Raw genomic sequence first — 18108 nt, forward strand, 5'->3', positions numbered from 1 at the left:
CTTTAGAAAGAACACAGGAGAGATACCTCACCACAGATATAGAACGAACACAAACCGCTGCTTCATCTCTATTATCAGGCATTGTTCTTCCTGATATGACTGCAATTATTATCAAGGGAACACATACAGGAAGGGCAAAGATAAAACTAAATTCAGTCTATTCAGTAAGACAATACCACACCACAGACGGCTGCAGGCAAGTAACAAGATTTGCTGAACCTTAAGAAACAGTTCACAGAATTTCCATGTGAAATTGAATTTCAGGCTGGCTTCCACGTACCTTAAGGTCCCTATAGACAACATAACGATTGTGCATATGTTCCAAACCAAGGATGACCTCTGCAGCATAAAACCGGACTTCTTTTTCTGAGAAGACACCATGCTGTGAGAGATGGTAGTGAAGGTCCCCACCATTCATTAAGTCCAAAATGAAGCAGAGCTTCTCAGGAGTTTGAAATGCATATGTCATACATACTATGAATGGGCTTCCCTCCTAAAAAAGACAATAGTATAATTTAGATCAGTAATTCCTTATTACAGAGGAACTTTTTTTACTAAGAAACCGTTTCATGTTCAAGCAGCCATCAAGTTAACAAAAACTAGTTTGTTTGATAAGCTCAGTCTGGAACATTAAATAACTGGAGTTGGCTAGAAACATTTTGTACCTGAAAGAAATCATGAAGACTTAAAGATTTGTCAAATGCTGTTTTTTCAAACAAAGCACATAAAGAGTGACTCATTACGAAGTACTGGGATTCAAGTTTCCATTTCTGATGAATGAACTAAAATTGATAATCAATAAATTCATTACATTCATCATTACATTAACATAAAGTTAAAAGTAATGTCTTACAAATAAACATTAAACTGATTACATAAAATAGACAATAAATACAGCCACTTACCCCTGTGCTGACCAATGACAACATTATTCTTTCATTTAGGGCTAATGTTTCTCCTCCTTTCATCTTTATTCTCTTTTTGTCTAAACACTTCATTGCATACCTAAAAAATAAATCGTTATTTTAACAGAATACAAATTCTATAAATTTAACTGTATTTTTCATCTGCCATTTGAAACAGTTTTACTTCTATAGTATAATTATAAATAATTAACTTTTCCCAGGCATTAAACACTGATAACTGAGAAAAATTTATTATACGACATACAGGTATAGCTATTTAAACAGTGAGTCTTATTAACATAAAAATAAATGTGAAAAGCCTTTATTCTTTAAACAGCTAGGATCCCCTGCCTGTGAATATCTTGGTTCTTATTCATGGCAGACATGCATAACGGGGTTTACTTGCACTGATCAAATTTGAAGGAAAAACTAACTGTGAACCCTAGGGTGACCAGTTAAGGAGGCAAAAATGTCTCTGTAGCACGAATTGGTGGAGTTGGGACAGGAATACACTGTCATTTTACTTGATTAAAAGAATCGTGATTCTTAAGATTGAATGAAAATCTTATTTCCTAGCAACTATATTTCGAATTTCCCATTTTCTACTTTAATGGTGATTTCAGCGTCAACCTTTTACAACAAGTGCTCTAAGGAAGGTCTTTTTCATGACACACATCCAGCCTCAACAGCCATTTATTGATTTTGTAAAACACAAAACTTCTACCTAGCATCAATACAAAAGTGCAGTCAGAATGTGAATTCAAACTGAAATTACCAGTAATAATAGCAAGCTTAACCAATCAGGGTTTACTACACAGACTAAGTTAGTGTTTGAGAGATAAAAATGGTACAGCTCATTATAGTGGTTTAAATGCTGGACCACCATGATCAAATATTCATCATTTCTCTTACTAGCTATACTTCATATGGGATATCACTAACATATGTTCTCCGTATGAATTCCTTTTCATTCAAACTATATTATACAATAACTTTTTAATATACATATTTTCGGAACATGTACCCTGAACCACTCTCATTCCCTGGCCAGTAGGAAAAAATTGCCCTGAGCAGATGATGACATATTACATTCAAACTGCTAACTGAACATGTTCATCCTGCCATCCATTCAGGGTTGTCATGCATGATCTAAAGGCTAATCAGTCTACCCAAGGCCTGAAGTGGTTCTTGACTGCTGTTCCATGTGGTCTCCAGGACAATAGCTGAGTGTAGGCAGGCGTGGGAGGGGGGAGGCAATGGGAGTGGAGACAGCTCTTCAAATAGTCTTTATGCAGTGCACAAATCAATGCTGTTATGTGTACAAGAGGGGATGGTAATGGGGGTGGGGGTGCGGGGGTTGTGCAGTCTGGTATATTCATTAAATAAAGTATTTTGGACTTGGGTCACAGAGCTGGTGAAAGCAGAATTAAAGAATGGCAGAATTATAACTTGCTGTGGTTCAGGAACCAGACAACAACTTCAATTTCCAAACTGGAATACCATAAAATCAGATCTATAATACCACTCTCTTCGTCTGCACAGAATACTTCATTATCCCAAAATTTCCTCTCACTCTTCTTACAAAGAACAATTGCCAAAAATAAATCTATAAGATATTTGGCACTTAAGTCACATTTTCTCTGACAGGCACCATAGTTCCAATCAAACACTGTGCGGCAGAGTCATATTATTTCAACTGCATTAAGCAGAGTATTGATACATATTGGCAAGGCTTCCAAATTATATCCTCCAAGCAAAGGAAACTAAAAGAAATCCATCAATTGCTACCTATTATAGCTTTGGTATTTTCCACTGCAAACTAAGTTTTCTTCCAGAAATGATGGTGTTTTAACAAGCTGACAACCTGCTGCTAGTGTGGGGGCACAGAGATGTGTAATCAAACATTTAACAGCTGATCAAAGAGACGGGAAACTAGATGTAATCACAGACACAATCATCTAGCACTTCATTTCCTAGAAAGCTGTCAGAAATGACCTATAACAGATCAATACATGTCCTGTTACATAGTTCTAGTCATTCCAGGCACTGGTTCATACCCTGGGAAACTGGTTATACTTCACAAAGATGGCCCTTGTTTTAATGATGAACCTAAGTCACAGAAGTTCTGGTCTTCTGCGTGTATGAAATGGTTTCCACTGGCCAGTCACACAACAAGGCAATGACCTAATGAATTCATTCCAAAGCACATTATCAGCTTTCTGTCTTGTTCCAATAATCTCTGAGGTATATGTACAGTGTATATGTAATTGCTGAGGAACTTTTAGCAGGAAATGTGTATTCTAAAGTAAAATATTAATTTTAGGGGACTGACTGGCTTATCCCTACATATTACACACAGTTCAATATAAAAAATAAGTAAATAAATTACAATATTCAAATTAAGCTTATATTTTGCCTCTCTGCACTGTCAAATTCATATAGGAAATAGAGAACTTACAATATTTCTTACAGAAAGTTATCCAATTATACAATTTACATCATTTGATATCTACTAAATATATCCAATGTCAAAGCCATTTTGAAACAACAAAATAAAGGTTTGAAAGTATGTCAACTTCAATAACCAGGCAAGTGTCCTTGGCATTTCTGTCCACTTACTGCAGACAATAAAAAACACAAACACAATTTCCCCCATCATTGCACTACAATATCATGACAAGTTTGTTGAGAGCTTATATCCTCAAACACTAACAGTATTAATTATATTATTGGTGTGTACTCTTTCAATTGTTACAGGAGCTGTACTCACATTTTTCCTGTGTCTGCCTTTCTACAACCATACACCTCTCCAAAGCCACCCCTGCCTATAATCCTATGTACACTGAAGTCATTCATTGTTAACTGAAAAAAGAAAAGAACCACATGTGAAATTGAGAAAAACTGGAACCAGGGCTATTCATTCCTTGGCACCATTTAGAGATAAACTCAGAATTAAAAAACAACTAAGCCTGGACTACATTTGCAATGCCAGTATGGCTTCAGGTTTTTTCTTTTTTTGAAAAATTTAAGATATATAGCAAGGAAATGTATAAATGTAATATCCAGATTTTAGCATAAAATTATGCCCCTTTGAAATATATATATCAAATCAATTGCTATCAGCTTCAAACAAGCAAACAAAATAAGTAGGCAAAATACACACATGGACTCTTCACTAAGTGACTACTTACATTAATATTAAGCTCTAAATTTTTCCACTGTAAAAACCTTGTATATTTTTCGCTGAAAAAATAAATAAATAAAACTAGTAAACAATGCAGTATTTAAAACCAGAGACAAATTAAGCAGTTCTAACAAGACATTCACTGTTTATATTCTACACTAAGATCACACAGTGAATCAAGTAATTAAATCACTCTCATTGCACATAGTGTAATTACACAATTGATTTTTCATTAGTCTGCATCTTCACATACAAACCATTTGCTTCATTATACATTCAATTAAATTGACATTCCTGATAACTCAATCACGCAAGATATTTCATAAAATGACACAACTAATTCTTTATTGCCCTGAAAAGGAATAACTATAAAAGGGCCAATGCTTTACTGTCTTCTTGAAAAAAGTATACAAAAGCAAAGGTTGAGTTTGAGAACAAATAAAGTAGCTCACGACTGAGAATGATTGGTAGAGAATAATTGTATCTGACAACATAAAAGCCATACTAAAAACCACCAGGAACTCTTCAGCAATTGTACTCCTAGTCTCACCATTAATGTTTTCACCTTTGATTTGGGATCAGTGTAGTCACATCTGTGACATCAATAAAAACCTTTTACAGCATCAAGCACAAAAGCAGACCCTTTTTTTGCACTAAAGCAAATATTTCTAACAATAAAAAGAGGACACAGGTTCTATTAAAATTTCTCTTCATGAAAATGGAGTTAAATTTTGTCCAGATAAAGTAAGAGATACAATGGTCACAGTTTAAACAGTTCAATCTTCCTATGTTTTAGTTTTTATTTCAAGTAGGTCCCTGACTGATACCCTTCTTTTTACTCAACAGTCACTGCACTGGCTATATGACTCAGGAAGTACATACAGAATAATAGAACAGTAGAGTGCAATCAAACCTCTCTCTAATGAATTTATACCTAAAACACGTTTTGTTTAAATCCTGTGCTGAACACAGCCATAAATGGACCAATTATCAACCTGTACCAGTTAGACCTACTGCAGTTCTACATCGGGTGCTGTTTCTGAAACTGGCTGATACCTTTTTTTTTCCAGGTACACAATGAAAATTTCATTTGAAATTTTTATCTTTTTTATTGACATACCTCACAAACAAAAAGAAAAAAAGAATGGCACATCTCACACAAGGATTTCCAGATAACACAAATTATTTAAGATATGTGCAGGATTTCCACAGCCATACACATCACCTATGGAGACTAGTCATTTCCTGGTAATCATGAAGCATATGGATCTCCATGGAATTCTATGTGGGAGTTTGGAAATCTAAAAACCTGCTCAAGCAGTTGAGTGTTTTTTCTCCATGAAGTTTGGGTTTAGACATTTATGGCAAATGGTATAGTATACTATTGCCTATATTGCTTTGTATAATGATCCATCATTACATTACTGTAATTGATCACTATATATCAACAATCCAATATGGTTTAAATGTACTGCACCATATTCAGGCAAAACACAAAATACAATGTCAAAGGATAATTGGAGAGGATAACTTTCATACACATTTTGTTTTCCTCTCAAAATTTTGAAATGTTGTCAAATTTTAGTTCAGTAAAACCAATTGTAGGAACATCATTTCAAATGGACAGGTTTATGCTGTATAATAAAATAAAGCAACAGGGAGAGCAATCATTTTGCTTCCCATCAAAATAACATATTTTCTCCCATTTTCCCACTTGATTATGGCGATTTCAAAATTATGGTTGAGCATTTTATATGCAACTTCTTTAACATTAATTCATTGCCAACAAATATTACTTAAACAGCAGACAGTGAAATGAAACCTATTTGTTGTTTTTATAGTACAGCTACACATGAATCCTCCTACAATTAAATTTAGCCCAGTAAATTAGTTTGTTGTAATCAATTAGTATTAATGAATTTGGTTGGTAGATTCAGTGCAAATTTTTGCATTCCCTTGGTTGGTTTTCCACACGCAAAAGACTATGTGTTCTCTCTCCATGTTCATTTACCTTAAGGACATCTATGTATTGATGAAGGTAGACAGTCCCCAGTGACAGATAGATAACACTTGGTCCTGTAGCTGAGAGGAAGATAAAATTTTTTTCTCAAGAAACATTATGCCACTTTCAAGAAATGCTGGGCCTCTCGGCAAGGAATAGTTACTAGACAACTGATAGTAAGTGCTTGACTTGGAATTTAGGCAAATGGGAAACTTGGCTAGGGATCTCCATTTTTTTCAGAATTCTTCATTGTTAATCAAAACAAATAGTGCAAATCACCATAATGTAATATGACAAGAATTGCAAGGTATGTGACACCTGCACACCATGGCCTATTAGACACATACTGAGAAAGGAAAAAAAAGACATTTACTGAGAAAAAAGGTCAATATGCAAAGAAAAGAAAGCCTAGTAAAGTGGCCCAATGTTTGAACTGGCTTCTGACAAGACACTTTCACCTTATAATGAAAGTCATCAGTCTCCAGGTTGCCTTCTCTGTCCCTTATCTCTCAGGCACAGATGCCTCACAGAATGTAACTGTGTTTAATAATACATAATAAAAGAAGCTCCCTGAAGAAATTATCCAGGTCAGTGGCCATGTTCCTGCTATCCATATTCCAACAGCAACTCTAATAGTAACAGCAGTTGTATTGTCATGGACATCATCTTTACCCATTAATTTGCTGAGCTTATAATCACTTGTTAATATAACCATTTCTATTCATCGTGTCATCAGTGCAATATTCATTGTATGCTTAAACTGTGAAGAAACAAAGCTGATTATCAATTGATTAAATGTAACAGTTTCACAGCCGTTGGGAATTGCTAAGATAAAAGACATCTACATAAATTAAATCCCAGACATCCCAATACAATATGGACACCAGTTCTTCAGGTTCCTGCATCTTCACAGATATAACTAACTTTGAATGGGAAAAAATAAGAGTAAATTATACAACAAATAGCAGCTCTGTTTTAAAAACAGAAGTCATTTTAACCAGTAGTTATAGTGATAATGCATTCCTTACTGGGCCCTCCCTGTAGATATGGCGCTGCCACCGTCAGGTGACCTGCTGGATAATTGTCTAGACATTCATTGGTATGGTTTTATACTTTGCATTAGGATATAATAACATGAAATCACAAAAATAATTGGAAATATCTACCAGGATAGAGGTCCTTGATAATGGCATGTTGCAGTATTATACCCAAAGCACAAAGATATGTAGGTAGGTAAGATGATTAAAGTCTGGTACAATTTCACCTATCCAGGGCATTCAAGGGAGGAAAACTTGCTTAACAAATGAAAAAAACTTTAAAGCTAACTACAGGCTTATGTTCCAGCACAGTTTATGTTTGACGTCATGGACACAAGTGAATATAATTTGAAACTAAATACACCTGGAGAAAAACAAGGCAGCAAAGCTGTCAAATGTACAGACAAAAAGCAGACAATAACAATGCACAAAACAGGCTACTGTCAATTCTGATGCAAAAGTACATTATGCTTAACTGCAAATTCAACATCAAATTTTAATTATGCTCAACAGGTAATACCAATGTAAGTGAAATGTGTAACAAGCGTAAGGCTTCAGGCCCACGGGAGTTTAAGTTCACACTTTAAAAATGCCAGAATGAGAAAAATGAAAATTTCACATAAAACTGCTTAAATTCAATAATAAATGATAACCCATTTGAGCTGGCTTTCTAATTTGAACTGCATGCCAATCCTACAAATCATACTTGTAAGTTGAAAATAATAATAAGTAACATAGTTTTCTTTTCATAATGTTTGTAGTAGTAGTGCAAAAAGATTTTTGTCAATTTTGATGTAACATTACAAAATAAATTACAGAATAATTATCACCAATTTTTGATTATTGACTATAAATAGCATGGACATGTAGAAAATTTGATTACCATTTGGCTTCATGTCCATGGGAGCTTCGAGTCCCACAATGAATATGCCAACATGATAAAAATGAATACGGTAATTCTCCAATCTATACGAACGCCGCAATAATTACGAACGAAACGTTTTTTCTCTGAATCTGAATTTTTTGTCTCCGTTCTGTACGAACGATCGCTTAACTCACCTTGGGCACAATTTAAATTTTCCGAACGCAAGAAAGTGTGCCCAATGCATTGAAACTCGCCCCATGATTCGTCAAAGCGAGTTTTCAGACCACCGTTCCAAACAAAGGAACTGCCACTTGACAGGAGAGATTGTAATCATGTATTTGTGCTGTTTTTGAATGAGACGATAGAAGGACTCAACCTGCCCGCCGGCAGCTGCAGGCCAGTTTTAAAACCCTATTGTTATTTAGAAATTATTGAAAGCATCAGTACACATAAATTACTTACTGTTTATTATCATTTCTTAACTTCTGCCGGCCGACTGGATCATCAACATCCACCATCGGTGTTTCACCGATAACTGGTTTCCAGTAAAATCTATAAACGTGAAACCCACGCAGAACAGAAGAGTATGAGAAATCCGTAGTCAATGATCGAGTTTTTCTTTGTTTTTGGTAGTCATTAGGAAATTAAATTTTTTAAGAGGAGTTCTGTCTTGTATTGTATTTATTTTTCTAATTTGAGTTGTGGTAAAGTTCATGCTTTTTTGTTTGTTTGTTTTTCCTTGTTAAAGACCTTGTCTCATGAACAACTATTAGGTAAACCTTACTGATATTGGTGATTGTGAAAATTAAAGGTGCCGTATGACTTTATACAAATTTACCTGCAGTTTTCTGTATTTTTTCTAATTAAGTTTACATTGATTGCGTGCAAATTAATATGCTGTAAAAGACTTTCATAAATAGACGTGAATTGAGCTGATGTTATTTTTCATATCAAGTATAATCTCTATTAACGTCAGTGATATCTACTGTGAGGAGTTTCAAGTATTTTGTTTTGGCGGAAGAAATTTATGTAGGCCTAATTGGGGGGGGGGTGACATTATTAATATTGCAGATTTTCTATATGTGAAATCATATTAAAAGTAAATACGCATTAAATAAAATATGCAACTGGATACGCAAATATTCTTGTCTGTTTTTGACAGAAGTTGGGAAAAAACGATGTTGTCCTGTCTTGGTAAAACATAACAGGGAAAAACGATGTTGTCTTGTCTTGGGAGAAATGTACCTCTTTAGTATGAAGGAATTGTTTCTTAACTTGAATTCCCGACTTTTGTTTAGTTTGTTTTAATTCATTACAATATCGCAAGAATAATTTGTTTGTGCTAAAAGCTGATCACAGTGATTTAATCTGAAACTAATGCTTACACTTAGCAATGTAGGTAAGTGGAGATAATTTCCGGTACAGCCGTATTCCATTCGTATTTCAATGGATACGAACGCGTGGCAATTTTTAGCAGACTGAATTTCAGGCCTTACGAACAAAATGATTATCTTCCAAAAATAATTAATTTTAATCGTTCGTATAGATTGGAGAATTACCGTATTTCACTAAAATGTATAACTTCCAGAAAAAGAAGCCAATTAGACTGCTTTTCCAACTCAGGCTGCATTTTAGTCCTTTGTTTCTTTTTTGAAAGTTTGACAATCATAAGTAACATGGTTTTCCCATAATGGTCATCATGGCAGCAGCACCCAAAATTGTGTTTTCTTCTATTTTAATGCAATATTTCATAATGCTTAACAGCATAATGACCATCAGTTTTTAATAATAAAAGATCCGTATCGTGGATTTTCAGAAAATGTGACTAGCATGGGTCTTCAAGCCCGTGGAGGTTCTAAGTCACACCTTGAAAATGCCAATATGTGAAAAATTAAATTTTCACAAAAAACTGATTAACTGCCAAAAAAGTTTACCAAATAGTCTGCATTGCCCACTGAAGCTTTATTTAAGTCCCATGTTTCTTCCTGTAAGTTTGAGAACAATAAGTGACATGGTTTTTCTTAAATGGTCATCATGGGAGCAGTGCCCAAAATAGGTTTTTTTTCAAATTTTGATGCAATATTACATAATGTTTAACAGCATAATGACCATCAATTTTTAATAATAAAATATTAGTATCATGGATATTCAGAAAATGTGACTAGCAAAGGTCTTCAGGCCCATGGAACTTCAAAGTCACAACTTGAAAATGCCAAAATGTAAATAAGACAGCACTGTTCTGAAATGTTTTTTTCCCATTTTTAACAATTTTTAACATAAAACAAAATTAACAGTTTACTGCCATTTTTATATGATCAACTTAGAAAATTGATGAGATGGGAAAAATATCAATAAAGCAGTGTTAAATGTCCAATTTCTTCCATTCTGAGATTCTGAACATAGTGAATGATTGAATCTGACAAACTGCAATGATATGAGTTTATTTCCATTTTTGAAACTTTATTACACAATACACGATAACAAGTTTGCCATCATTTTTACAAAATCAACTAACAATGTTGTAAAGATGCAGGAAATGTCAAACAAAAACTTTTACGTATCTTATTAGTTTAATAATGAGACTGTTAACATGCCTAAGAATTGAATCTGAGGAAATGTGAAAAATATGCTGAAAAGTGAAAAAACAGCATAACTTCTACAATAATGGCCCGATCATGCTGATTTTCGAACTTGACCTGCGTTTTATGAATATTTACCAGCTCTGTAAATATAAAGCCAAAAAGTAAAACTGCCCTCCACTTATCGTGTTTACAAGGAAAGTGCACGGCGACGGCATCGGCATCGGCATCGGCATCGCCATCGGCATCGGCATCGGCGACGACAGACGCAGGTGATGGCAATATGTACAGACACATCTGTGTCTGTACATAAAAAGTCTGTTAACAATGGTAATTAAGAAAGAACCCAGAGTAAAAGGTGGTGTGTGCAAAATGATTCTCCAATTAGGCACATGATCAGTTATGTAATCATGCTATTGACAGAAAGAAAAAAAAGTCACCAGGAGCATAGTTGCATATATATCCACAGCTGCAGATTTAATGAGGTCACAGTGTCCCAACGTGAAAAATTAATTACATCCAAAGACAGAAGTGAGACGTAATATTTTATGTTGAATAAAAAACCCATATAATGTTATATTGAACTTTTGTCTAAGAAGTTTAATCAACATATAGTGCCATATGATGGTAGCTATATCAGTTTTCACCTGGTTTTGAGTTTTAAGACAAAAAAAATTAATCAAATAAAAAAGATATGTTAAGTAACTTACCTTTCTAAAAAATTTTGAAATATATGTCCTCTTAAGGAATTGCAAATTTCTTCAATATATGGCTAAAATAAAAATATAAGATATAATAAAAATAAGATATCAAATATCAGTGAAAACCATGAAAAGACATGTATATTATAAAAGATATGCTTTTTCTTTTCCCACAAATGTAGACGCCTCTAGAATACCCCATTTATTCTTACTTTGGATTTTTTTCTTTCTTCATACCACTAAATAAATCATACAACTCCCAGGACATTCAATTCACTCAGCCAGGACTTTATCACTGATAACAGAAGCAGTAGATAATGAACCCTGCATTTATCCAAGAAACAGAAAAAGACATTATCAAAGCAAGATCAGAAAGATATTAGTCTGCTAAGATAACGATGCCCCAATATGCCAATTGCATTTTCCCAGAATCAAATCTATATATTAAAAGTGCTTTTGCTAAATTTTGTTTCTTCATTATGTCACATCAGTGGTGTTAGAAAGAAGCCCAAGACCTCAGCTGAGTGAAATTGGAGGTGAAAAATACAAAATCAGACTTCTCAATTATGAAGGGTAAATTTGGCTAGGGAATTTTAGGCAGGTTATGAAATCTCAAAATATAAATTCTGCACTAAATTCACCTACGACTAACCTGCATTCACTAAAAATCAAATAACCATATCTCACTTTGATGAATTACACTATGGGCTAAGGGTTTTATGTTCAGTCTTGTGGTGTGTTAAAAGACTGGTGGCCTAAAGGGGTAATATGTTTACATGGCACAGACTGGCCTCATGATTCAAAACATCAATCAGACACGTGCATGTGAAAGTATATGTCATACACGTTCAATGCTGAGTGCATGCATAAGCAACCGCAACTGCACCATAGAGTTGTGTCTACAGAAAGGTAGTCATGGATTCCAACCACTTCTCTGAAGTCTCTCACCTCAAATACATTGGCTGGTAGCTGTCTTGACTTCTGTGCTTGTGTGAGCATATCTTGCACGTGGTCTACAGCTTCTTTGGAGTATGTCTGGAAAGTGAAAAATTACAGCATTTGTTTACATTTCAGTGGGAGATTGGTAAAACGCAATATACATACTACCACGGCTGCAGTTCTTGTTAAAATTTTTTTCGCTCATACAAATGTATACAAAAGTAGCATATGGGCTAGGTGAAAAAATTGGAGATCTTTTTTGGTGTTATGCCAATACTAAATAAGGTCATCATTATTTTGTTGTTGTTGTTCATGAAACAAAAAAAAATCTATCTATCTATCTATCTATCTATCTATAGTATTATTGTTCTGTTAGTGAAACAATACTGAATCCTTAGTTTAATGTTCTGAAATGATCTTAGCAGAAATCATATGCTGCAGTGGTTGGAATATTTCACAATTTATGTTAATGCCAATTAAATCTTGTCCAGGTAACCCTTCAATCTACAGGCTAAACACGACTCTTAAATTGCCCAAGAACATGCTTCTTTCACTTTCCCAAAAACAAATCAATCCTGACTGAATCTAAAGGTGTGAACAGAGAGGATAACTTCAGGCCAAAAATCAGTTTATCTTGTACAATCTGATGGCAAGTTTACAGAGAGGCCCTATTACAACTCTCACCTGGGTGTCTAATGACACCAGTTTTACCAACTTGGGGTATAAAAATAGGTCTAGTCTGTACAAGTCTAATCTATCATCCCATTCTAACAGACCTGGAACTGGACCTAGACTTTTATCCCACTGAATAATGGATTTGGTTGCAATTATTGGTTGTTTTGGACACAAAATGGGTTTTAATCCTTAAAATTGATGGTGTATGGTTGGCACAGAGCTGGGAATGGAATGCCCATGTAAGAGAGCACTCCCTGAACATAGTCCTATGCCAAGGCAAAAATGTTTAAAATAATAAATAACAAAAAAAAATCTTTAAACAAACTAGGAGGCTAGCATTCAGTTATAATAGCAACTGCTATCTTCCTCAATAACTGTCTATCCCGGAAATTTCACCAAATTTTGTGAAGAGCTTTTTGAGACATCTTGTCCATATATAAACCAGCGCAGATGAAAACATTACCGCCTTCATTTGTAGAGACAGAAATTACTGCATCAATAATGCAATATGCAATAATCTAGCATCATTCATCTCTTATGACAACCATTTGCCAACACATCCCCTATAAACAGAGTTTTTACAGGGCTATAATATCCATCTTTTTTTTTTCTTTTTGTGGTAAAGAATTTTTTCCAAAGTACATTTGTCCCATGTGACCACTGGTCTCCTGATACATGCCTAATACTATATGACCTAGTTATCACTTGTAATTATCATCATTAGGACAACACAGAAAACCTATAGTTTGTCTGGCTTCTCTGCTGACTTTGTGTTCTAACAGTCTGAGATATATCCAGGCCATGGGAATGAATTCCATGAAGTACACTTTCACTAACAGGTACGCACTGAATGATAGGGCCAACAGGTACAGCCCTGCTCACTGGAATCTTCTCTCACCTACCGTACACCTTGCAACGTTTACTTGAAATAAAATATTAAGCTTGACATGATTTTGCTGATAATTTCTAGATAAGCCATAGCCTATTAACTTCAAGTACAACAAATTTCAAATTCTACTACTCCGAGAAATATGGTATGCAAAACCATTTTAACAGGCACGTGCCAGACTTAGTTTACAGAGTTGCAGAGCTTTGCTAAGGTGCTCCCACAAAAAGCATACATTTTGATAAATGTTAGAAAAGGGTTTAATTTCTTTTCATCATTGATCCATTTCCTCACAGGAATATCATGCTTTGTCTTGAGAAAAAAAAGCATGCAACATCTAAGAAGTCAATCATAAACCTTCACAACCAGGGACTGCTCATTCTTCTGCTATTGTGGATTTGCCTTCTACAGTTTGCTTAAAATGGTGATAATGAAGAAATAGAAACTTCCACCTCCCTAATCACATACCAGCAAAGGCTGGGGAATTCCTTGAAATATTAATGAAAGGGCAAAAATTATATCTGGTCTACTTAGCATTAAAGGCATTCCCAGACATTGTGCAGTAGGGTAGAAGTGAAAAAAATACTGGGAAGAGAAGAGGTCTGGAGTATTATGGTTCCAGGAAAATAACATTCAACTGTAATCCAGTAATGTATGAATCAGTATATTTTCCACTAATTTATCTCGTCACAGAAACTGCAGATGTTATCATTTTACTGATGCTTTAATGAAACAGGATTGCAGATTGAATATATGCATTAGAATATACCAATATGATTCCCTCACATATATTTTCCATCAATAATTATGGTAATGACTTGTACTTTTCAAAGGGGATATTGTGAATTTTACAGTTATTGCATTTTTTTATTTAATAAATTCTTTAAATTTCAACATTCCTACTGAGTGGTAGCAACAAAATTGAAAAGCAAGCTACCCTGTTATTTTACTTTATACAGTAAAAGCACCCCAAATGCCATATAGATACATGATTTTTCATGATTCCAAAATTATGTACCAGTATCTAAAAGACTGATAATTTTTCTCATTGAAAAAATCAAGTCATTACCATACTTCAGCTAATTGAGTGTCTAATTTCTAACACGCTTGTTAACTAGACAGCCAGGCTGCTATATCTACTGACAGTTACACACATACACATGCACACACACACACACACACACACACTTCTGCTAATGGCAACGACAGATGCAGCTATTGCTTTATGTCTAGACATAATCCATAAAAACAAAATACACTTTCAATGTGTGATAAGTCACTAAGATGCATTCAGCACTGTTTAATAAAGATTTGTAAAGACCGTAAAGATTGCAAAATTCTACATTAAGAAATATATCTGTGCTTAGACAAAAACAGGATTAAAATACAATTTTGAAGTGGAAAAAAAATGTAGACCTGCTGCATCTAGTATAGTGGTATATACTTACATGGCTCTGTGATAACAATTCTTTCATGATGTAATTGTCGTAAACATGTTTTCCTAATTCTATTCGTTCTTCATCTGTTTCTAATTTTTCAAATTTCCTTATCTGCAAAGAAAACAAAAACACAATCAAACAATTGAATGCATCAGGCAAAAAAAATTGCTTGACTTCAAGAGTACACAATTTGCTTCCAGCTGCAAAGCAAAACGAAATGTTTTGAAATTAGACTCCAACACAAAATAAGATAACTCTTATTTGTTTTAAACATCTGCAAGAAAAAATGGCCACATCAGAGATATAGAGAAGACATAAGGGTCGGCCAAAGACCAGTGGGCTATTTAGAGTCTCCCAACATCCACTTTCTCTTTCTCTCTCTCTCTACTTACACAGCTGGTGAGCTTGGTCAGTCTGGTGATATAAAGATATGAATTTAATCAACATTTTCAAAAGTGAATGCAGTCCAATATTACTGCATAAGGTCAAACATACTTTAGTTTTAACTCTCTTTCTTTCTTTCAAACTTCAAGAAGTGCCAATCTGGTGAGTATCCTGTGAAATATTCTAACAAACAACCATATTTTAATATTTTTCCAGAAACTAATTTTCCTAGAACTAAGAAAAGAAAGAAAAAAATAACAGCACAATTTTTTTGCTTTGTTACTGTACTTCATACCTTTTTTGCAGCAGACCCATATTAATATATATATTATGCATAATGACATGGAATCGCTGTGTGGAGGTGGATTACACAAGTGAGGTTAAAAGATAAAAGCATTTGCTGTGTTTTATTATGTATTCTTAATGGAAATCAGTTCACTGTATCTTCTTTTTTTCAGTGCAGCCCATTCCTAACACATCAATAGCCTGGGTCTGTGAGGCAGTGGAATACCTACTAACCTGATCAGAATACCACACCGAAATAATATCTAAATATATGACCTAAATTTCAACAGGCTGTTTTCTTCTGTTTTCATTTTTACAAAAATTTTAGTCCATAATTACTTGGACAATATTTGCACACAAATACCCCCCCCCCCCAAAAAAAAAACAAAAAAACAAAAAACAATTCACACCCAAAGATGCATACATATGTACACACTTGCACGTCATTCTGTAAACATTCACTACAGCACAAACACCCACGTGTATAAAACTAAATACATCTGTTCACAATAAACTTAAACACATTACCCATACATTAAACCACGTTTTAGGAATAAAGCCAATTTTAGTTGATTTTTTGGTCACCTCAAGCAAAACTAAAATCTTTCCTCATGCTCAAATAAGCACCTATTTCTACATGGCCAGACATAAGTGATAATGTTATACACAAAACAGCAAATCTAATCAGGCATTCAGTTATGGAACTTTGACGTAGAGACTTAAAACGCTGCAAGCAGAAAACATATAACTGTGCTGCTAATGACAGCGTTGTTGTGAGTTCTCTACATTTTCAGCCAGTATGATCAAATGTAAAATTATTTGTTTCCATGAATGAGGAACTGTTGAACACTCAGTTCAGCACTCGGTCATATTTAATGCAATCACACTATATGAACACATGCATAAGTTACAGAATTATAGGCATTTTCCACATTCTCCATGAGGAAAATTGCATTGTGGGAAAGTGAGTCCTTGTTGTGTAGAAACACTGGTAGTGGTACTAAGACCCATCCCACAGTTTACGTGCTATGTGTCCAACTGCTACTATAAAAATAAGCTTATTTAAATAAGAACCAAAAAAGGTGATTTGTTTGGAAGGACTTTGGAACAACAACCACTGCATCTCAGTGAAAATGAAATGTCTAAAAAAATGCAAAAAAAAAAAAAAAAAAGACACTGGAAGTCACAATGACTATTCCTATTGTACGTAGTACTCAGACCCTAACGAACTGCTAAAATCTGTGCATGAAAAAAACTAGGATTATTTATCAAATGTGCACAATCTTCAAAAACTATTTTCAGAGAAATTAAAGAATCCAGGGAAAAACTATTTGTGTAAAGAACATTATACATATCTGAAGAAAAAGGGTAGAAAAAGATAAAAAGAAAGAAAACCCCTTGAGCATGAAGGTATGGAAAAAGAAACCAGAACTGTTACACGGGATTTGCAAGTTATGAAGTATTCTATAATTTCATGACTTCTTGCATCCAGGTATTGCTGATGTGTACTACTGGGGTTCAAATTACCAAGACAGCAACACAAAGAGGAAAATGCACCTTGGTTAGAATTCATGTTGAATGCATTACAGGCAAAAAAAATCATTTGTTGAATAATGTATTTCTGAATTGTGCAAGATATGGGTCATGTTTTTTAATTAATGCCCAAAAGCCAAACCTTTTTTAGTGTTAAAAATGATCATATACAGACTTAAAAATGTTAGTGTCCTGGACACAACAGGGCAGTAACTGAGGAAACCAGGACATCTCACATTCAAATAACAAGAAAAAATGTTAATATTTAATTAAATTTAGTGTTACAGTTGAACTGTTCCACCACATATGCCTTCAATCACAGTACCGATACAAAATATATTTGTTAAGAAAGATTTCATGGAATGTTAACTTATGAAGCAACATCACAATTACAAGCATAGACTTTTAATGATACAGCACCATGTTACTACAAAATGTACATCACAGTTGTGTAAACTACACATATAAATGATAAAGACACTAAATTGTTGATAAATATAATCTAGCCATGTATATGATAAGTAACACAAATATGTGAAATAATCAAGTATGGAAATATGTCTTTTTCTCTCTTAAAAATGTTGCAAACAATGAAATACATGTATATGGAAAATATAAATTTGAGTAACTTTATGATCCATGATTGAAAATGATGAAAAAATACACCTGAAAACATTAAAACATAAAAAAAAAT

The 18108-nt window shown here is 34.2% G+C and overlaps 1 protein-coding gene across 1 annotated transcript in view; it reads right to left on the minus strand.

The window, feature by feature from the left end:
* The window catches only part of LOC106181894 (G protein-coupled receptor kinase 3), a 51799-nt gene that overhangs the window by 12325 nt on the left and 21366 nt on the right, over positions 1-18108 (minus strand). Inside the window, exons 4-10 of the mRNA XM_013566428.3 lie at positions 15222-15323; positions 12222-12308; positions 11283-11344; positions 4097-4148; positions 3676-3767; positions 906-1005; positions 281-493 (exon numbers count right to left, since the gene is read on the minus strand). Coding sequence (XP_013421882.1) covers positions 281-493; positions 906-1005; positions 3676-3767; positions 4097-4148; positions 11283-11344; positions 12222-12308; positions 15222-15323 — 708 coding nt within the window. The remainder of the gene's footprint in view (positions 1-280; positions 494-905; positions 1006-3675; positions 3768-4096; positions 4149-11282; positions 11345-12221; positions 12309-15221; positions 15324-18108) is intronic.

The sequence above is a fragment of the Lingula anatina genome, chromosome 1 (assembly GCF_051362555.1).
Source record: "Lingula anatina isolate TDL-2025a chromosome 1, LinAna3.0, whole genome shotgun sequence".
In the NCBI taxonomy this organism is placed as follows: Eukaryota; Metazoa; Brachiopoda; class Lingulata; order Lingulida; family Lingulidae; genus Lingula; species Lingula anatina.